The 22,379-nt window shown below is 39.0% G+C and overlaps 1 protein-coding gene across 3 annotated transcripts; it reads right to left on the bottom strand.

Moving 5' to 3' along the window:
• Window positions 1-2,652: 2,652 nt before the first annotated feature.
• On the bottom strand, window positions 2,653-21,514 carry mbd1b (methyl-CpG binding domain protein 1b). 3 transcript variants are annotated; one of them, XM_041782623.1, is made up of 17 exons: window positions 21,384-21,514; window positions 20,250-20,813; window positions 19,860-20,000; window positions 17,158-17,302; window positions 16,671-17,074; window positions 16,415-16,497; window positions 14,366-14,406; window positions 14,031-14,171; window positions 13,859-13,948; window positions 13,645-13,665; window positions 12,710-12,793; window positions 9,859-10,020; window positions 9,587-9,763; window positions 9,376-9,453; window positions 9,212-9,292; window positions 4,790-4,915; window positions 2,653-4,697 (listed from the first exon to the last, which is right to left on the bottom strand). In XM_041782623.1, exons 2-17 carry the CDS (start codon window positions 20,642-20,644, stop codon window positions 4,224-4,226), a joined length of 2,643 nt encoding a protein of 880 aa, XP_041638557.1. In that variant the 5' UTR covers window positions 20,645-20,813; window positions 21,384-21,514; the 3' UTR covers window positions 2,653-4,223. The 3 variants fall into 3 exon arrangements, with proteins under 3 accessions (XP_041638557.1, XP_041638559.1, XP_041638556.1); XM_041782625.1 differs by having other exon boundaries at window positions 9,587-9,742; window positions 12,710-12,799; XM_041782622.1 differs by having other exon boundaries at window positions 12,710-12,799.
• Window positions 21,515-22,379: the final 865 nt, after the last annotated feature.

The following is a 22,379-nucleotide window of genomic DNA, read 5'->3' on the forward strand; positions in this document are numbered from 1 at the left end:
AAACATTGTAAAAAATAAATTAAATATTTCATTTAATTGATAATGTGTATGACGCTCAAGCATTCTTTTTAGCCCAATGTTAAGAAAAAAAGTAATATTTCCAGTTTTCAGGGCCTCCTTGTTGAGTAAGATAAGCTTAAATCTTATTAGTATGACACCCGAATCTACAATGTGTGGATTTAATTCAATAAGTCATGAATAGCTCAGTAATGTAAAAAGAACGGCAATAGGCAGTTTAATAGTTGTTCTGAAAGATTTTTGAATTTCATTAAGGTACCCTATGTCAACAATTTTTCATAGAAAATTTTCCAAAGTGAAATGCAACTAGCTATCACATATAGTGCATTCTTAGAGCCCTTTCACTTTTTTCAGTTTTGCTGTGTTGCTATCTGATGCTACAGTTGAGAAAAATCATTTTTCTCATTAATCTACACTCGGTACACCATAATGACAAACAGAACAGAATTTTAGAAATGTGCGCAAATTATTTAAAAATAAAAAACAGAAATATCACAGTGACAAACGTATCTAGATCCTCTCAATACTTTGCAAAACACTTCAAATTTAGCTCAGGTGCCTCCCACTTCTCTAATCTTTGCTGAGATGCTTCTCCACCGTAAATGAGTCCACTTGTTGTAGATTAAATTGACTGGACATGATTTGGAAAGGCACACACCTCTCTATAGAAGGCCTCACTGCTGACAATGCATTTCAGAGCCATGGGGTCAAATGAACTACCTGCAGAGGTCAGAGACAGGATCGCTGCAAGGCACACATCTGGGTAAAGCTGCAAAAAATAAAATAAATCTGCTGCACTGAAAGTTCCCAAGAGCACAGTGGCCTCAATAATTCTCAAATGGAGTTTCGCACAACACTGCACCATGTTTTTTGATCGACCACACCCAGAATTTAAATTACAGGGTCATTTTTGGGCACTGACCCTTCAGTTTTCTCATAAATCTTTTTGGTCATGCACCTCAAGAAGTTGGGTTGTTTGAGTGTGCTCCTATTTTACCCTGTTTTACAGCCAGGAGTCCTCCAAAAGCTGGACATCCAGCTAAACTGAGCAATCAGGAGAGAAGAGTCACAAGAGTTGACCAAGAACCTGATAGTCACTTAGAAAACAGATAGCTTAATGGTTATATTGTGTTAAATGAAACCAGTTTGAGATACTACTAACCACATCTGGCTACATCTACACAATCGACAAAAGTATTTGGCCCCATGACAATTACACAAACAGGGACTGTAATGACATCGCACTCAGATACATGTACTTTAATTTGGAGATGGTCCACTTTTCTTGGAAGGCTTTCTTCAAGATTTTAAAGTGTTTCTGCAGGAATCTGTGTCCATTCATTCTGTAGAGCATTTATAATGTTGGATGAGAAAGCCTTGTTTGCAATCTCCATTCCAGTACATCCCATAGATGCTCGATGGGGTCATCAAACCATGTCTTAATAGTCCTTGCTTTGTGCACTGTGGCACAGTCACGTAGGAATAGAAAAGGGCCTCCCCAAGTTTCTCCAAACTGTTGCCACAAAGTTGGAAGCATAGCATTGTCCAAAATTTCTTGTAATGCCGAAGCATTAAGATTGGCCCTCACTGGAATTTAGGAGCCTGGCCCAAACCCTGAAAAACAGGCCCATGCAATGAAACCATCTTCACAGTTGGCTCAGTGCATTCAGGCAGTTAATGTTCCACCAGCATCTGCCAAACCCAGACTGGCCCGCCTGACTGCCAAACAGAGAAGCTGATCCGTCACTTCACTGAGCATGTTCCTACTGCTCCAAAGTCCAGCCGGGGTGCTTTACACCACTCCATAGATGCTTGGCATTGGACTTGGTGATGTGAGAACGGCATGCAGCTGGTTGGCCATGGAAAGCCATTCCATGAAGCTCACAGTTTTTGGGCGTACATCAGTGCCAGTGGAAGTTTGGAACTCTTCAGCTATGGAATCAGCAGAGCGATGGCACCATGCACCTTAGCAGTCATTGGCCCTGCCTTGTAATCTTACATTGTAGAGTTGCTGTTGTTCCTAAATGCTTCCACTTTCTAATACCACTTACAGTTGACTGTGGAATATCCAGCAGGGATAACTGTCTTATAGCAAAGGCAGCATCCACCATTGTACCACGCTTTAAATCATTAAGCTCCTTTGAATGGCCAAATGTTTGCAAAATGAGAATGTACGGCTAATTGCTTAATTTTATAAACCTGTGACAACAGGTAGAATTAGAAGACCTGAATTTAAATATTAACCGGCGTGGCCAAAAGTTTTGTCCATATATTGTTTCTTACAATAACTGTAGTCAGCTAAGCTAATTTATTAGATTCAACAGTGAGACCTCATCAGACAACAGCTCAAAGTTGCTTAAGCAATATAATGATTCAATCAATTAGGCTAAGTGAACCACTCTGACACAATGACACTTTAGCTTGCTCACTTAAGTGTGACTCTATCCCTTCATAACTCTGACACAGCTATGGAGAGGCAGAGGCAGCACTATGTATAGCATTAAATAAACACTGCAACATTGGGCTTATACTACACATTCAAATTTAGGACATGGTAAGGTCAATGCTTTTGATTTATCTGGATCATATTAGGTATAAAAAGGAAAAAAGTCAACAAGAACACTTTATTTTCACATTGCCTTTTATAGGACAAAGACAGAAAAAGTGGAAAACTCTTTCAGCTCTTTAAACAAAATAACTAATTATATTACTGAGAACAATGAGCTGATCCCAAACATTTCAGATTCAACACAATTACTTGAGGAATGCATGAATGCACATGACACTGTCATGGTCAAAATCATTCTTAAGCACTTGAAAACATTTTAACGCTGGTCATCATGAAGAAGAAAAGAAGGATGTGGTTTCAAAAGGGTTAACACAATGTTAACAGCATAATAAATAGCATCATACTTGTAATTTCAGCTTTGGATAGATCACCTGTTTCATAGTGGGGTACCGGTAAAAGAGTCTGCGCTCTAATCATAGCATATTTCAGGTGTTAAACTGCTTGTTAAAATAAATTAATTTGTGCTTTCATTTGTCAGTGCTCCTCTGTTCTTACAGAGGTGCTGAATACAAGTCTTTAAAATCAAACATATCTAAATAACTACAGACTAAATTAAGAGCTTTTTGGGACTTGAGTCCTGCAGTAACGGCTCCATAGAGTTGACGTCTGGATTACAGGACAACTGTGATTAAACGTATCTAAGAGTCACACACGTGTGGCAAACACCACCTCTGACGTCTTGAGGTTTTTTTAATAGAAGCTTTCTCTTTGTTCTCTCTGACAGAGAACCGTGACAGTTTAAGCAACAGTTGCTGTCTGAACATTGTCTCCAGGGATTTCTGTGCACTGTCATGACTGCCCTTTAGACTCCACAAGATATTTAGTATGCTGGTATCCTTCTCAGCTGGTGCAGCTCAGTAATGTGGGTCTAAATATGAAACCAATTCTTTTGTAAATAATAATTTAAATGTGTTTATTTTATCATACTGATTCATTTGATTAAATCAGTTTCTTTTTGGATTCTCTGTACTGCACATACACATGTAAACACAGACTTAAGTTTTTTCCAGTGTTGCAAAGGAAACCCAGTTTCTCTTTGATAGGCAGTAGCTGCAAAATTGACACCCTGAAAGAGACATTAAAGTCACTTAAAAGGAACTGTTCTCGATTAACAATGGGAAAGGAGTTTACTATAAAATGGAAGTGGATGACTACTGAGAATAGCTTTACTTTCCATAAAGATAAGTCTGTTAGTAAGCTCCTTTAAAAAGATGCACATAAAAATGACAACACCGTGGACATTTTATGTTTTATAACTTCTATTTCATTTTGGGCTGTGAATATCAACATAAAAATAACAAAGTTCAAATGACAGCTTAAAGGTGGTATAACCCTGAGCAGTGAGGGTTACAGATTCCTCAAGTAAGAGTGTGTATTGTCACAAAGTAAATTCAGCACACCGCTGGCTGATTGACCACACTCTGGCATAACTTGTTAAGAAAAAGCCCCAAACCAACATAAAAGAAATATACTGTAATATCACAGCACCTGGAATGCCTTTGGTGATTCATCAATATTCAAACCATACTATTACAGTCCAGAGGTAAATCTGTAAAATGGCATATGTATTATCACCGAAAGAGGAACCTGTGGTCTACAATGTCATCGCAGACTTTCTCTTCTGTCTCCTTAGATGTTAAAGTCCTTGTAGCGCTTTGCAGTTAGCACAGATGCTCATGTTCTTTCTCACTAAGAAGTCACAGGTCGACGCCCTCTCCACTATGAGTATGTCCTTATTGGATAATGGTTCTTGGTAGGGCAGTCCTCGACACACGACGTACTGCTCTAGACCCAGGAGCAAATTGACAACTTCAGTCACCGAGGACAAGTGTGCTGGGAAGCTGTCGTAGAGAGGGTGGGTGGGGAGCAACGGCTGCTTTTGGACAGTTACCTGATAACAGAAGTCAGGGTCAATCAGAACGATGGTGTCAGCCATGCTCGACTGTTTAGAGCACTGGATGAGCTGCAGCTGTGGGCCCTCCACCATTATGGCATGCCACAGGATGGGCAGTGCAGAGCTACGCAGTGAGTTCAATAGTTTCATTAGCTGGTTGTCTACGTTTCCACTCGTCTCGACAGTGTTTTCAGCCAAGCTGAAGATCTGTGTGATCTAAAAAAGCAACAGAATGGATTAAACACCAGAAAGATGACATTATATTCGCTCTTCAAGACAGTCAATATAAATTTTCACATGACACTCACCATGGGCAAGTCCTCCTCATCGTCGTCATCATCATCATCGTCATCATCATCATATTCTTCTTCAACATGTTTTGGACCTTGTCTGCCAGCAGAGGGTCTCTCTGTCCCCCATGTATTTACTGAGACCTGGTTTGAAACAGATGAGGTCATCTATGATTTTTTTTTTTTTTAAATATCACATTTTATTCAACAAGCTGAAACAGACTACCTTTATTACATTTTAAAGTGAGTGAAAACAAGGGCTGAATGATTTGGGAAAATAATTTTGTGACACCCCCCCATGCAAAGGATGTGATTTAATCTCTCTAGTTATTCATCTCATGACTGTGCATTAGAAGCCGATTAAAACCCATGAAATATTATTTGTTACACCTGTAATGACCCTGTCTGCTATTTGTATTGTTTTAATCCTGTTTGTTGTTCTATAAAAAATAAAAACAAAGTTTAAAAATATGTAGGCTCTATGCACCCATCACTTCCAAATTTGACATTAGGCCGCTCACAAACTGCTGGTCGGGAGATTCAACGCAGAAGAGAATGGTGTATGAGAGCAGATTTGTTGCAGTTTACCCGCTGTTTGCAAGAGTTCAATGAGAACAGAATTTAATGTAGATGAAGATGTACATCGCGGCACACAGCAATGACGTCCAGAAGTGCTATGAACCCGTCTTTGAAACATCTTGGGCACAATGGTTTTAACTGTTATTGGGGTTGCTACTGCAGGACACAGGGTGTGTAGTCATTAATAAACTTCATAATTTTAACCACTGGTCTTCACCCAGGAAGAATAATTGAAGTGTTTTTATATTTAAGTTGTTGTGGATCACATTACAGCCAACGGTGCAGTTTACTAGTTTTACTTTAACAAAGAACATACCGTGGCACCATGTAGTGCAGTGCCAGCACCTGCTCCGGGCAATGGCCCACAAGTTTCTATGCGCCAGAATGTATGTGCACTTTCGACGTTTGCTAAAATTGACTTCTGTCATCCCTTTTAAAGCATCTTCACACACACACATGGGCAAAGCTGGTGGGAATGGACATATACTCTCAAATGATTAATTATGAGTGTGCACTCATTACACAGCACCTTCTTCACGACAGTAATCCAAGGAATACTGTGGCTATCTTTTAATAACCCGGGATTAGGGCTGGGCAATTATGGCAAAAATCAAAATCCCAATTAATTGAACTTTTTACCTCGATTCTGATTAATGAACGATGATTCCACCCCCAACCTCCTACTCTGTTTGTTCTGAAAATACGTGTATTTAAAAACAAATAACTGAGGGGAGCATCCACAGATTAACAATTTACGGGTATTTATTGAAACAATTTAAATCAAAACACACATCAGCTGAAATGAAAATCTTTTTTGTAAAAAGTAAAATTTTCTAAGAAAAGAAGAAAACAAACAACTTGTATTTCTGTCAGCAAAATAAATTATTTTTATACTGGTGCATATAAAGTAGAAAATAACTTTGCTGCTCCCATTGCAGTCAGCTCCGTGCTGGAGTTTTAGTGGACTGGATGGGAATGAGCGCATGACTAGAACTTCTTCTTCTCTTAGGTTTACAGTAGGCTACATGTCTTGCCTGGCTACCTATCATGTGACTACACAGCCAGTAGTTTGTTTTTAAGGGGGTGGGGCATAAGTAGAGAGAGAATTACAAGGGAAAAAATGAAATAATTGACAGTAGGTTCATGTCGGTTATGGGCTCTAAATGTTGGTTTTGATTATTTTTCTATTAATTGCCCAGCTCTACCTAGGATACAGTATTACTATATTACCACCCATTCCTATGCTGAAGACATCTTAATTTGCAACAGCTTAACTCAACAACACCAGAAACAACAGCAAAATATCAGTAGGGTTTAATCAACACCAAAAAGTCTGCTTTAAGCTCACATTTGCCTTATTGTTGAAAAACAAACAATGCGCTAGGCTTAAGCAGTAAATCAATTTCACTGATAGATCATATATGTAGAAAATCTACATCTGTATATACCTATATATATATCACATCAGTATGAGAAACATACGGCTCATTTATAGGCAGCTCACTGAGCAGGTTAAAGGAGTTTGCAAACCAACAAGTTTCAGAATAAAGTCCAATTAAGATCATAAATCATTTCATCACTCATAAACAGGGTAATGATATATATTTCATAATGTCATTGTTCTCTTTCTACCTTGTTTGCTAAATGGCTCTGTCGTTTAAATGGGGAATCTGTTAAAACAAATAATAAAGGTAAACTTTGTACTTAATATTGATATACACTACAATAAAACACAAAATTACTTCCTGTGCTTACCACTAATACCTAAAAGTCCCCTGAAACTACACAGTGGGATATTTAGTTTCATTCTGTTAAATTTAAAATAAGAGTTAACAAATCAAAGTTAGTAATGAGGTCTGATGAAGCTATACAGGGGATTACAGTGGAAAACATTGGACAGAGACAGCAAAAACACAAAGCCCAATACGGTCAGCAATATAAACCATTATAAACTCTTATCCTAAAATGGGATTAGGACAGGACTTTTTTTAAACTTAAATTAAAATCAACCAGTTGGGAGTCATGACATTTCCATTTCATCAGCATTTGAGCCATTCTTTCTGAATCACATATGGCGGGACTCCCAAAAGACTGTCTGAAAAATGCATCAATTTTAATTAAATATTAAGTACAATTAAAAAAATTGAAAAATTAAATAAAATAAAACAGAACATGGGTTTAGATAGGTCATATACTTTTGAAAAATGGCAACAAGCTTTGAATATCTCTGGAGGACAAAGGCAGGGACTGAAAGCTACAGCATTTATGAAGAACATGAGGTATCAGATATTTTTATCTGATCTAGTGGTGGAATAAGTGACCACATGAACAAAATAAAGGTCGGCCAAAGAGAGGGGCGAAAAAGGAGAGAGCAAACGGCTTGGCAGCGATCCACATTCTTTATAAGAAGATGTAATTCACTTCTAGGTGTGGCCTGATGCCAAGAGGTAAAGGCATCATATCATGTAAATGCAGCATCCTCAGTTTGCCTTTCATTTAAGTAGTGTGCTTCTCTCCATCGGTCTTTGTGTTTCTTCTGCAACATTGGCAAAACTGAACAAATACCCTGAAATTTAGCTAGATTGGAACTGTCTGATGTACTGATTGCTTTGTAAAGGATATATAGAAAAAACAGAAAAATATTGCAACCTGGGCTACACTGATCCACATAACAGCCAGGAGTGTGGCGTGTTGGTGAAGAGTCAGTGATAGTGCAGCAGAGTTTAAAGAAAAGGCCATGATGACTCCAGGTTACAGCTGGTTAATATTCTGCAGCGTTGGCCAGTAAAATACAGTTTCTTTAACTCTGTCCCAATGCAGCTGTAAAATGTCACGACCAGAAGACGATACAACAAATGCTACATCAGAGAAGGCCAACACAGAACTCAAATCATCACCAGAACCCCTTTCACTGAACACATCCACCCGTTCTCCAACAGCTTTGCTGGTTGCCTCTTGTAGTTCACCTATGCAGCCCAGTTGCCTATTCATTGTAACCAATCCCGTTTCTGCCTTTTATTGCAAGTAATTTCAGCCGTTTTGTTTCATGGCGTTGCCTTTTACTGCATACTGTTTACTTTGGCCCTGATATTGGCTTCTTTTTATTGCTGCTGTATATCTGAGGTGACTGTGTCCTGAAAGGGGCCTATGATTAACCCTAAAGTCATGTAATTACATGGCAAGTAGATCTGAATGGAAAAAATGGGCACACACGGCAGTATTTATCGCCCAATTAGGTGGTGGTGATGCTTGCAACTGTCTCTTTACTGACACGACAACTATTGAAGAAGAGGAAGAAACAGACACCACAAAATACATGAATAGTTTCAGTTACAAGAGCAGTGAAGCGACAAGAAACGCAGGCATCTTATTCCTCTTCTCAACCTGTTTATAAAAAGCTTCTGGAGGTGAAAGTAGAAAGGCTCAAAGACATTACCACTGCTAATATAATGTAAAGGCTATACATGGATATGTAGAAGAAAACACTAAGTACTCTGCTCAGGTTCCACTACAACGTCTCATCCTTGTTTACAAAAGTTAGTCTGTTGTCCTTCACTGATGCACACAAATGGTGCATGGGTAACCACTGCACAAACTATTTGCTAACAACTTTGTGACATTGTGATGGTACACTTCAAAAATCATAAATTTACCACAGTTAGTTAAATAACACTAGACTGAACAAACTATAAGTTGCACTACTATCAGTGAAAAGTGGTAAATCAGGGAATCATAGAATTTGTGACTTTATATTGCTTTTTTCCCCAGTGAATTGAACTGTGGCCTGTGTGAGCTGTTGCACCCCTTGTGTCCATGTCTTTTTAATAATACTGATGAAAAGGAAAGGGAAATGAAACTTACAAGTCTAGAGTTGCTGTGGTTGCTGATGTGGGTGACCTTGTCGGACAGTCCATTCCTTTGTCCCATATCTGAAAAGTTCAGCTGCAGATGGAAAAAGGAAATATTAAGGTTGATCAATGAAAATCTCTGGAAAAATGTATGATATTGACAACCTCTTTTTAAACCTGCATAGATGAATTGGTTTTCAGATTCATGTCATAAGATGGTCTGCTACCACTAGCAGGCTCAGAGCTCCAGCTCATCTACAACGGTGACAAACATAAGACGAGTCAGAAAAACTACATTTGTAAGTTGTATTGATATTTTTTACAGGGCAAAGCAACTACTTTCAAAACATAACCATGAAAGAATAAGCACATTCACATATGTACTCACGGATTGGTAGCTGCTGTCCTCATCTTCATCAGACATCTCATAGTTAAACTGCAGTCCTTTGTTTTTCTTGTACCCTGGCTTTCGGCTGTACGTGTAATGAGGTCTAGGTCTGCCAGGCAGCGTTGATCCATCAGGGCCAAATTCACCCTGCCCCATCTGGGAGGGCAGCAAGTGTCTCTGTTTAAAAAAAACAAACAAAAAAAACAAAAAAAAAACAATAGAACCTTCCTACAAGAAATAACAATTCATTACAAACTGTTGTTGTGTCTCACCATTGCCTGCCTCTGACACTGACGAAGTCGACATTTCTGCCTCTTCTTGTTGCTGCCCCCAAACTTGGGTTTATCAATGCAGAAATCACACGTACCACAGTCTTTCCTGCAGAGGCAGGCTTTGCACTCTCCACAGGATCGCCGCTTACGTTTCTTATGCCACTGAAAAAGACAAAAACACTTTTGCTTAAGAAATTTAAAATAAAAATGCTTTAATCACAACACAGCAAATTAAGCATATAATACAACAGAAGCTGATATCAAGTACTGGACTTACTATCGTAAGCAAATTTGAGGAAACATCATATTGTGCTGAATTAGCAGCTCCTGTAGACAAATGCTACATCTACTCTCTGCTGATCTAGTAATGTACACATGTTATGAACTCTCAGTGGCCCTCTGTGAGAACCCAAGTATTTTTTTATATATATATTTTAAAATCAATTAGTTCAAACATCTAACCTGAATACTTTGTGAAAAAACAAAACATAAAACCATCTTTTTTGGTATTGGCACTTAAAGGGTTAAATGAAAGAGGAACACTTTTCTACCTTTCACAATTATCTAGAAGGATAAAGTTTGGCATAGACCTCTGTGGTTGGTGTGCCCGCTACAAAAATAAAGACAGTCTGAGTGACATTATTCAATAGGAGAATATTTTCAAGTAAAATTGACCCTTCTGACAACTCCTTGCTGTAGGGCACAAGAATCAAAAGCTTAAAAAAAAAGCTTTAGAAGTATCTGCACAAGTTGTTTTTATCACATCAGCATTTCATCCACACAGAACAGGCATCTACAGAGCCCAAAAAACGTGTCTCCATGTGTACAATCGAGTATTTCACTTCTGAAATGATCATGTCATAACCTCATGTGCTAACCCCCAACAACAACAATACGGGCAGATTACATGATTGTGTTCATGCTGCACAAGCTACTGAGCTTATCATGACTCTTACAACAAAATCTCCTCCTCCTCTACGACCACAGTGAGTAACAAATGGCCATGGAGAACAGCATAATCCACATGCTCTTAGACCCAATGTGGAATGCAACCAAAAGGGCAACCAGAAGAAAGTTTAGGGTGTGCTTTCTCCACAAACCTTCTCTGTTTTGGTGTTTTTCTGTGGCAGCGTTACAGCAACACTTACATGCCTGGCAAATATGTTCTACAGCATTGTCATTCGTACTGTGCTTGTGAAAACATTTCTTGAAACGATGCAATGTTTACAGAAAACTTTTTTAAAACGAAAAAGAAATGTCGTTTTTGTCTCCATGTGGACAAGGCCTTAGAGTTTCCCTGATTGGTGGGCTGGCTGGCTGGCTTTCTACTTGGATTGAAGCAGCAAGTTGTGTTTCCCTAACAAGGGAGGCCATAACAGTAGGTTTATATCGATGCTGTCTTCTGGATTAACTTTAAATGAAAAGCTGGTGTCACTTTCTAAATGTAGATGTACACATGAGCTTAAAATGAAAGAAGCTTTGAGAGACATTTTAGCCTTAGGAAATAAACTTATACTACCTGTGCTAGTCTTTGTAAATAAGTCATCAAAGAGAAAGTTGAAACTCTCCCAACTTATTTTATTCTGCTGCTGTCACCATTTCAGAAAGGTTTATTTTGGAAAACACCATGCAGATCTGCTGCTCAGTCAGTAAATTACCAAATAAGGGATCATATTGTGCTTTAAATTTGCATAATAGCTGGGAGATGAACACAATTAAGTGGCTGGTTAGCTGATCTAAAAGTATTATAATTGAATTGATTTTCTGATTTGTGTTGGCGGATTTCAAAAATCCATGATCACTGTTCATTGCTCATGGTCCCAAAGTTTACGTCTCTTTCCTGGCTGTATGCCATGGCATGTGTCTTACATAAAATTACAATGTGGCTCTTCTGTGGCAGGGAGAAGGAGAAAGCTGCCACAGGTTTGTTGTTGGTATGATCTGATGAAGGAAGCAGTTTCCTATTTTGTAACTATCTGTGCGTTTAAATAAATCATAACACATGAGAGTTGCCAAACATGAGAAGCCCAAACAATCTTTGAAATTAACAAGAGAATCAAAACACAATTAATGTTTCATTTTGTTCATGTCTTTTCACTTTAAGCTTGGTACAAAAACCTGAGCTGACTATGTAGAAATTTGTGTACTTGATATATACTTTAAGGGCCAATCAAGTCTTCAATCAGGCAACAAGCTGGTATTCCCATCATGCTTTCAGTTTGAAATGAACCAAGAGCAGCTCTGCCTCTGCAGCTGACAACATCTTGTGATGTTTTTGTCACTCATGCGTACGTCAATTCAGATTTAAATTTGATCCATTATTCATTGTGCATCGTTTTTAGGTGATCATTCTGCTCAGGCCTGGTGCTCTTGAACAATCCCAAAGGCAGATTGAAGATGTAGACAGCATTTTCATCATGTGAGATTCAACTGGTGCTCTTGTGATCCCAGAAGTGCAATAAAAGCAGATGAAGTTGCATCTCCTTTATCCGTTTACACGGAGCATGTGCAATTGCTAGGTTCATTCAAATGGAAACTCAGCTCACTGGATGTACCTCGTTAACTAATCATGCATCTTTTATCATTTCAAAAGCCTGGTATGTGGTGCAGCAGTGAATAATCTGAAACAGAGTAATTACCAAACATTGAACAACGCTACAAAGGTAGTGAGCCTGAAAACTGGCAGGTAAATACAGCCATGGTCTTGATGAGGATGAAATCAGCTCTATTTCTCCAGTAGCTACTGATGCTTAAAGGAGCAAAAAACAGTTACAATCTCAGTTCTCCATGTGTCACTATCACATTAGATAACTGTGTCCTGTTTCTAGGATGTGGAAAAGAAAAAACTCACATCATCGTCGTCATCAGTTGACATGTCATCTTCATCGACGTCCACATTGACAGAAAAGTTCTCAGTGTCACTGCTTTTGAGACTCTGTTGCTTGGGGATTAAAAATCTTTCAGTGAGTTTGGGAAAAGGGCATGACAATAATATTGAGTATTATACTTATGAATCACTTTATTATGTCCACCAGTTTAACTGCTTAAAAACACAAATGTTTAATTAGCTAATTAGTTGATCATGTGGCAGCAACCAATGCATTCAAGCATGTAAACATGCTCAAGTGCTTGAGCTCAAACCGAGCATCAGGAGGGGAGAGAAATGTGACTTTTGACATGACTGTTGGTGGTCTGGCAAGCCTTCATGTTATGCCAAATTCTGACCCTACTATTTGAGTATCACAGGAGAAATCAAATCTCATCAGACCAGGCAATGTTTTTCCAATCTTCTGTTTTCAAATTTTCCTGTTCCAGATGACAGGAGTGACACCTGGTGTGGTCTTCTGCTGCTGTAGCCCATCTGCCTCAAGGTTAAGGGGTGTTCTTCTCCAAACCTTGGTTGTAATGAATGAGTTATTTTTTATTTTTCCATCAGCTTGATCCAGTCTGATTATTCTCCTCTGACCTCTGCCATCAACAAGGCATTCTGGCCCAGAGAACTGCTGCTCGCTGGATAGCTTCTTTTTTTCTGACCAGTCTCTGTACTCCAGAGATGACACCAACCCCATCCAGAAAAGACAACCACTGCACTGAAATCACGTTTCTTCCCAATTCTGATGCTCGGATTGAACTCCAGCTGACTGTCTTGAATATGTCTGCTTGCCTTAATGCATAGGTTGCAGCCTTGCCATTGGCTGATAAGATATTTGTGTTAAGAAGCTGTTAAAGACATGCACCTAATAAAAAGATCCTTGAGTGTATGAATCAAGATGTAGTAAGATTTACCTGCGAGTCAGTGACTTCACTCTGTAAAAGAAAATATACATCATTAGAACTCACAAATTTTGTGAGTCAAAATCCCAACTCAGGATTACAATTTATGTCCAAAATTTCTCAAATCAGGATCAATACAACTCAATCATCTGCCCATCTATTTTCACACCGATTCATCCATCCTTCTCTACATTTAATACAGTGTAAATCAGAATCTACACATTACCTGCAAACTCACGCTGTCATCAAAGGCAGGTTCAGGAGGCTCGCTGTAAGACTTCGGTGGCGTATAGCTTGCACCTCCACTTCCAGGGGCCTGATAGATCACAGACCACGAAAATAAACCAGAAGCATAAATACACATCATTTCAACAACTTCTGTGTGCCTGAAGGCTTACCTTGCGAATGGGACAGATACATCTCCGTTTCCGGCACAAGCGTTTACGAGAGTCTGGACTCTGTAGTCCATGCTTGCAGTTGGCACACTGCCCACAATTTACTGTGTTATGGCATCCAACACACTGTCCACAAGGAATCCACTACAGGTGGTAGAAGGAAAAAATAAAACATGTTAATGTTTGTTTTCTTAGGCATTAAATAAAAATTCTCATCGTCTCTTCCTGCTACGTGAAAAAATGCCCACATTAATACACTGTAAAACATAAACTAAAAAAATCAGTGATTGTAAGGTTTGCAGAGAGAAAATATGTCAAATAAGTAGAAATTATTTTACCTTTCTAAAACGGATCAATGGATGCTCTTTTGTCTTTGATGCTGCAGAAAAATAATTGGAGACATTTTAGGACATGAACAACCACAAGTAAGTCATACAATTCGTCTAGTCAACTATGAAGATTTTAAAATAAATTCTCAAGATTCTTTTTTCCAAGTACAACGGCATTAAGAGCCTGTGTCCACAGCCGGTACTTTACAAAGTAAGGGAATCCTAGCCTGGCGATGGCAGCAGCTGTAGACCTGAAAACCTCTCTCGGCAAGTTCTGCCACTATCAGAAGTCCGTCCCTCTCTTAATTATGATGAGAAAGTAAAGGAGAAGTGACATTGATGAGTGCAACGCTGTTAAACTTGAGAGCGCTTTGAGCACGGCAACAGAAACAGCTGACGCTACACCAGCATTATGTCGAGGCTGTTTTTTTCTCATCCGGGGTGGTGAGTGCTGAAAACAGACTGAACTGGCTCTAGGGCTGAACCATTTATCATTTTACATCGCAAAGGCAATATGCACATGCACAATAGTAAGCACGTCAGGCTGCCACTCTTATGTTGTTGTGACTGCCTGAAATCAGTTAATCAATTCTGCCAGAGGACAAATCAATGAAACAGTATTCTTACTGAGTAAATCAAACAATTCTCCATAGACTAATATGAGATATATCTAACTTTTGAGGAGATGAATATGATGTACATCTACAGGAATAATCTATGCTGTAATGTTAACTCAATGAAAGGGAAGCTCTTGATTACGTCTGAAGAAAAATTGGTTTGAAAATGTTCTGTCCAAACCAAAACTAAAGAACACACGCACTGATTTAACAGAAAAGTCTGCCTGAATTGTAAGTTACAACTCGATTACACAGAAGCCAAGGATCTTTGGCTGCACAGTTAAGGTCTGGTGTCTATCCTTAGGCCATTGAGATCGGTCAGTCCAAAAGTATTTCCAGAGATAACAGACTCTGTGAGTTGTGTGATTTGGCAGAGTAGAAAGTCTAATGCGTCATGAAATTACTTGTCAAATCTCTGAAATTCTGCAGTCGCTTGATGCGCAGAAACTGGAATGACTGGCGAAATCTGGTGCCTTTAAACTTTTGTCTCAAAAGCCTTAAAAAGATGACACAATAGTTTATTAAACCAAGTCATTAATCTTTAGTTTGTCTCCATCCTCCTTTTCTCTATGGGCTGAGCAGCAGATCCCAAGGTACCTGGGGATGTAGGTGTGGAAAATGTGAACCCATGCTCAGATCTCTCCTGCTCAAAACTTCAAATGAAGTTTCTCTGCTATCTCTTTCAGCCCGCTGACTCTCCATCTGTGTATGTTCTTATTCTGTGTACTCCGGTTCATACAAATCTCTCGTATCCACAGTAAACGGCCCATCATCATCACTCGAGTCAAAATCGCTCATATGATCTTTGTTTTAGCTTGGTGTAGTGTTATTTATCCCTGTAGAAGCCCACAGACACACAGCTGATAAGAGGATCAGTGCGTGGCAGAAGGAGACAAAATGGTGAAAGCTGCATCGTAAATTAGTGACTGAGAAAGAGGGATTTTTTTGGGAGAAATGAATCGCTTTGTACGTTTTCAACATAGCGTACAGACGAGCCAACATATTTTCTTTGCCTATTTTTACGTAAAACTCATTAAACTACGCAGATAAAATGATCCCATCTACAGCCATTATGCACCGGATCTCTAAGCCTGTAATAACCACTGGAGCCACTTTCACAGAAATCACTGTAGGCTAATGCCACCACTATAGCCAAGCACCTCATATGACCCAACTTCAAAAATCCAGAAATATCCCTTTAAGAAAATATACTTTTGTTTCTTTAAACATAATAATTGCACATAAAAGGCACTACTTGTCTGTTTTAATTTGCTTTTATAATACACAATCTACATACATACTGCAGAAAGAATAACTATCATGATGTCTGTTTTTTTCCCACTATTGTTCAGTCCTAATTGGCTTTGAATTGAAAATGAAAGATGCTCGTGGAAAAAGTGCCGGCTGTGGACACAGACAGTAAACACTCAAAGTGACTTACACCAACAGGCAGGACAGCAGGGCCTCTTCCTTTGTTTGTCGTACCACGTGCCAGTGAAGGAAATACCACATCTGGAACAGACCCTGCAGTGGAGGAGGACAATAACACTTAGTCCATCTGCATTTAGCAGCAACTCCCCACAGACGCACACTTCTCATTAAATGGAGAATGGAAATGCACAAGAGCCTATTTTATTAAATCTGCAGATTTAATATCATGAAGATGACTGACACATGGACAGAAGTAAAAGACTCACAGTGTACTGTCTTCAGTCCCAACTGCTCCGTTTATAGATGGGAGCAGCAGTGGTTTGGATGACAATGAGGGGGGAGGGAGTCTAATTTTTTCCTCAGCTCGTGGATTCTCTCGTGGATTCTCTCGTGGATTCTCTCGTGGATTCTCTCGTGGATTCTCTCGTAAATTCTCTCGTAAATTCTCTCGTGAACTTTCTCGTGAACTCTCTCGTGGATTCTCTTTTTTCGTGACTTTTTCTGGAGTAGTTACTGTCTTGCTCTGGGAAGAGACACTCTGATTTGATGTAGAGTGAAGATTCTTCTGCGCCACACTTGGGGTGAGCCTGTGGTGGGAGTCTGGGGTGTCGGCCCCCTCCCCTCTATCCATCATGCTGGACTCTGAAGAGGAGCGCTCCCGGAACTTTCTCTAATGGATGACAGTGAGATTAATCATCCTCTGGACATTGCTTTACCAAGTTTTAAGCTTAAAGTGTTAAAACAAGTCACTACCTTTGCTCTATGACGAACTCTTACAGGTGGTGCTTCACCTTCACCATAAAACTTCCCTGTCTTGTAGTCAAAGTTAGTTAGGTCAATAGTACCAGCCAAAACGGTCACAAGTTCTACTCTGCTTCTTACTCGATCTCCTCGTGGACTGTTAAGGAAAAACAAAAATCAGAAATAACTTCAAAAATTCTTTTGTTGTTAGACAATGCCAATTGACAGTTGGATAGTAACACTATTTGACATTTCAACAAATTTAGAAAACTGTAGCATACAATTCAAAGTCATATCTCTTCCAACTAAACTAATCATGGATACTTAAATCTATACAATGACGAAGGGAGTCAACCAAAGAAACAAAAAGAAAGAGCAATAATGTTTGTAAAATTCATCCAATCAAACCATCTCAAAAAAAAAAAAAAAAAAAAAAAAAAAAAGATTATGGACATATAAAAAAAAGGAACAGCAAGTTATTTCCCTAAACCCTCAGAACATTTTTTTTTCTGAAAAATAAACTATTCTTATGGAGAATTCAGTGGTACTGTTTATCAGTTAAGGTCAGAATCTTGACAGGCTGAAACAGTCCGCTGCTTTTTAAAAATGTCTACTGGCTAATCTGGTGCTGAGTGACATAAGTGGTGCCATTAACAGGAACGCCCACTTTTTCCCCAACTGTTGATTTCACTCGTAGCAGCGGACAGTCAAAATTCACAGCTCCATCAATCAGAGACATTAGTATGACACTTTATAACTGTAATTGTTCTGTCCAGTTTTATTGCTAAACAAATAAGCAGACTGCATAATGATGGAAAATAAACATCGATCAAAAATGATTAGCACGGTTAAGAGGTCGAATCAGAATAAGCGGCATAAGTCTTCATCATTTGCACACAAACTCACACTGCCTCAGTCTCCACACACACATAAATACACCCCTACATTTGGGCAGGTGTGAGTAAAGAGCGGAGGAGACTGTGTGACGGCGCCGTTTCCAGCAAGGCGGTGCGCAGTCCACCCAGGTGTAGTTGCCAAGATAAGATAACTACTGCCGTCAGTAACCTTGTGCATAGTCTCCTCCTTTCTCTGCACTATTTGTGTGAATGTCATAGTAGTGTCATACGCTATGCATCTGAAAATGTTTGAAATGTTTCGATATATCATGAATGAGGTTCGTCCAAAAGTGGGTCACAACCCCCAAGAACCTTTCAAGAGTAGAGCTGGGCAATTAATCGAAAAATAATCGAAACAGACATTTAGAGCCTATAACCGACAAAAACCTGCCATGTCAATTATTTCCCTTGTAATATCTCTCTCTACTAATGCACCACCCCCGTAAAAACAAACTACTAGCTGTGTAGTCACATGATAGGCAGCCAGGTAGTTTCATTTCAGCTGTGTATTTTGATTTCAGTTGTCTTAAAAAATAACCAATAATTGTTAATCTCTGCATGTTCCTCTCAGTTATTTGTTTTAACTAGGGGTGCACCGATCAATCGGCCAAAATTGGTATCGGCACCGATTTCCTTAATTTTGGGGGATCGGCGATCGGCCGATCCTTTAAATAAGATTGGTGGATAAGATCGGTTTCATATGCCTCTACCTACTAAAATGTGAAAAATGAAAGACTAAAGGAACTGATATAATTTAGTAGTTTGGACAGCAATGCTTTAAACTTTTCATTTACTTTTGAGAGAACTACCTCATGTGCAGTTAAAACAACAAGTTTGTATTGTTTCACGGGTATTGTTCAATGTAATTCAATAAAATAAGATTGGAATATTGAAGGTGTGTGCTGTCAGTTATAAAAAAAAATCGGTATCGGCCAAAACCGGAATCGGCAGGTCAGGCTCTTTAAAGATTGGTGATCGGCCAGAAAATTGCAATCGGTGCACCCCTAGTTTTAACATTATACAAATATTTACAGACCTAACAGATTCGGAGGTTGGGGGTGGAATAATTGTTGATTAATCGTAATCGAGGTAAAAAGCCCTATTAATCATGATTTTTATTTTTGCCATAATCGCCCAGCCCTAGTCAAGAGTTTTGAAGAAAGATAGTTTTAACACATATTGCTGCTGAGAATGGTTAAAGATCATACAGACAGGTGTAAAAAGAAAGGAGGAGAAGATGCCATATGTGCTGAGTTAGATAAGTGTGTGTCAGCGTGTCTGTGTGGTGAGGGGTAATCGACATGCGAGTAATCAGATCAAAGTTGTTGGTAAACAAACAATGTCATTATGGTTGATAATCAAATCTACAAAAGCAGTATTGACAAAATGATGTTGTGGCTGATAATGCACAGCTGGGGGTGGGGGGCATGTCTTATCCCCCCTCCTCCCAGCCCTTTCCATAACATTCTGAAGGTATTTTATTTAATTAAGCACACCTCAGCTGAAACTCTGGGGCTAGTTACTGTTTCAAAGTTAACGAATAGCCTAAAATCAAAAAATATATACAAGTAATTGTTGTTAATTTGTCACTGCTGTACTACAAGTGGGCCTCAACAAGTATTGTTTGTTACATTGCCAGTCCTTAAAACTAGTTGATCACTGAGTTGGAGGAGAACAAGTTGAGCAAGGCTATCTAAAGAGTCTAACAAGATTTGTTAATCAGAAAAGAAATGTTCAAGAATGTTTTGCCTCTTGGATAAAAAAATAAATAAAAAAAAAAAACGAAATAATTGCATATTTAAAATGTGTTTTACTTACCCTATGTAATACACATCCTTCTGTCCAATGCTACTACCTGAGCGCCGTACCACTTCTTTTCGTTTCCAACCTTCTCCAAGTATCGACCACTCAACCCATCCTTCGTCTGGATGTGTTCGCTTACGGCGGGGTGTGTGCAGTCTGAATACAAAAAGGGGGGAGGACATGTTAGACATCTTTTAACTAGTTAGGGTAAACTGACTGCACGTGAAGCCCTTTAAAATATTAGTAGATCAAGCTACAATGTATTAAAATCCAAATCTAATCCAAAGATTTGATAATTATTTTCAGATTGCAGGAGGAAACACTGTGAAAACAGCAAGTTTAGGGGTTAAAAAAAATCATATTCTACAATAACTTCATGAAGTACATTAAAATCATTCAACCTACTGATAATATCTTCGGACGGGCTTCTCTGCACCTGTCACACCCTCACTTCTTTCACTTTCTCCTGCCAGGCTCTCTTCCTCTGGATCATTCCCTCCATCGCTGGCATCATCATCCTCCTCAAGTGGTTCAAACCAGTCAACAGGAGGCTCACCAGCAGCCTTACCCCCATCCTTCTTCTCTCTCGTGTTTTCCTCTACGGTGTCTGAGTTGGGCTTTTTCTTCAATTTGGATGCACGTGTGGCTGGTTCTGCCTGAGTGGAGTTTTCTGCTTCACTCTTTTTCTCCGGGCTTTCTCCAACATCTGAGAGTGGTGCTGCCTCAGAGAAGTTTTCTTCATCACTCATCTTTGCATTTTTTGGGTCAGAGACAGGGCTCTTGGCCGGTTTCTCATTCATTGATGCTCTCTTTTAGGTTTCAGGTGGCCAGAAGTTTTAATTTGTTAGTTCTTCCTCAAGACCAATTAACTATTGACTGCAGGTGGTCATGGATCTCCTTTAAATGGTATATTTGTGGGTGTGAGTGAATAACCTTGTACTGCCAATTTTCACTTTTTCATGTCAGAGCCTGGAAAAAAGAAAGGGTTATCAGTAAACATATTTAATAAGACGTAGGTTTAATGCTGCTTACAGGGAAGTGCAAGCGCATAAAACGAATTACACGCACGTTTGTTTTATTGCTAACGTTGCCATTAACAATGCCATGTTTAAGAGTAATAAAAATAGCATCTAAGGCTAATCACAACTCAAACTAGTGGCATGTCACGATGTTTCGATGCTGATCTTCAAACCTTCATGCAGCTGCAGTTTATCCATGGTTAATTAGCTCGAACTGGAGCATAGCAAATGCTAGCAACAATGGCTAACCTCAGCTACTCGATGTGTTCATTTCCTGGTTTCGTAGCCGATAGATATTGTTGTGTTACGCAAGCAAAGTACCAATGGTGCAACGTCAGTGTTGCTTTAGGTTGGTGAAACGGTGAAGCACGCTTTAAATGCAACCAGCTAGCCGCCGTAAGCTACAATAACGTGAACGCTAGCTCTGTTTAGCATCAGCGTTCCTCGTCTAAGCTGTGTTTTGCTGTCAGTTTACAGATATTACTGATTACTTTGGGCAACAAAACGCAAACATACACACCTTTCAGTTAACATTCCCAAAGTGTCAGGTACACTTGTCAAAACAGGCGCCACTTCTCTGCGATGAGGCGCTAACGGCGCTAGTTAGCAACCGTACATTAAGCTACCACATACGGAAGCGGTTGTAGGATCAACAAGGAAGGGTGAACACCAAAGATGCAAAACCGTCTCTACTAAGGATGTGAGCTCTAACCCCGCCTACAGTGATATGCAAACACTACAATCACTTTCTACAGTTCATTTTCCTTATTGCACAAAAACACTGTACTCTACAGGTGGACAACAATTACAGATATATTACAGTTTTATGATAGAGCAAAAATAAGGCTTTCAGCAGGCCTGCTGGCCATTTGGTGTTTAGTCCTGATAAGAGATGCCAGGGACTAACACTGAATGTTCACAAAGCCAGAGAAAACACAGATTTAGATTTTTTTAGATTAAAAAAAAATAAATAAATAAATCAGGCACTCAGAATTACCGTCTTAATTGTCTTTTGGGTGAAGCAAATGGTTTCCTATTTTTGGTTTAATCATCAAATACAAAAAGACCTTACTAAGTTTGGATTTCTTCAAATTAAATTTTACTCAGAGAACAATCGGATTGATGATTGGGTGCATATATCATTTTTAATGCGACTGTTACTTTGATAGCACGTGTAGGATTTTTTGAGGATACTTCTTTTTTGATTGTCACACGATTCCTGTTGGGTCCATATCTTTTTCTCCAACAAAACTCAAGCGGAGATGGAGATGTATGGCAAGCGTAACTTAGAAAATACCCTCACATACATTCAATATTTCTGTTTCCTTTACATACTCATAATTACAACACAAACAATGTAAACACCACGGAGTTCTTTTAGCTATCTACAACTAAAAAACAACCACTTCAAGAGACATTCCTTGGTTTTATTCCTTTTGGAGGATTTTTCAAATACTAGGTTAGATATTGTTTATGTCAATTAGTCTGCTATGGTCTGAAAGTTAAATTAAATAAC

This window comes from Cheilinus undulatus, linkage group 3, assembly GCF_018320785.1.
Source record: "Cheilinus undulatus linkage group 3, ASM1832078v1, whole genome shotgun sequence".
Taxonomy (NCBI): domain Eukaryota; kingdom Metazoa; phylum Chordata; class Actinopteri; order Labriformes; family Labridae; genus Cheilinus; species Cheilinus undulatus.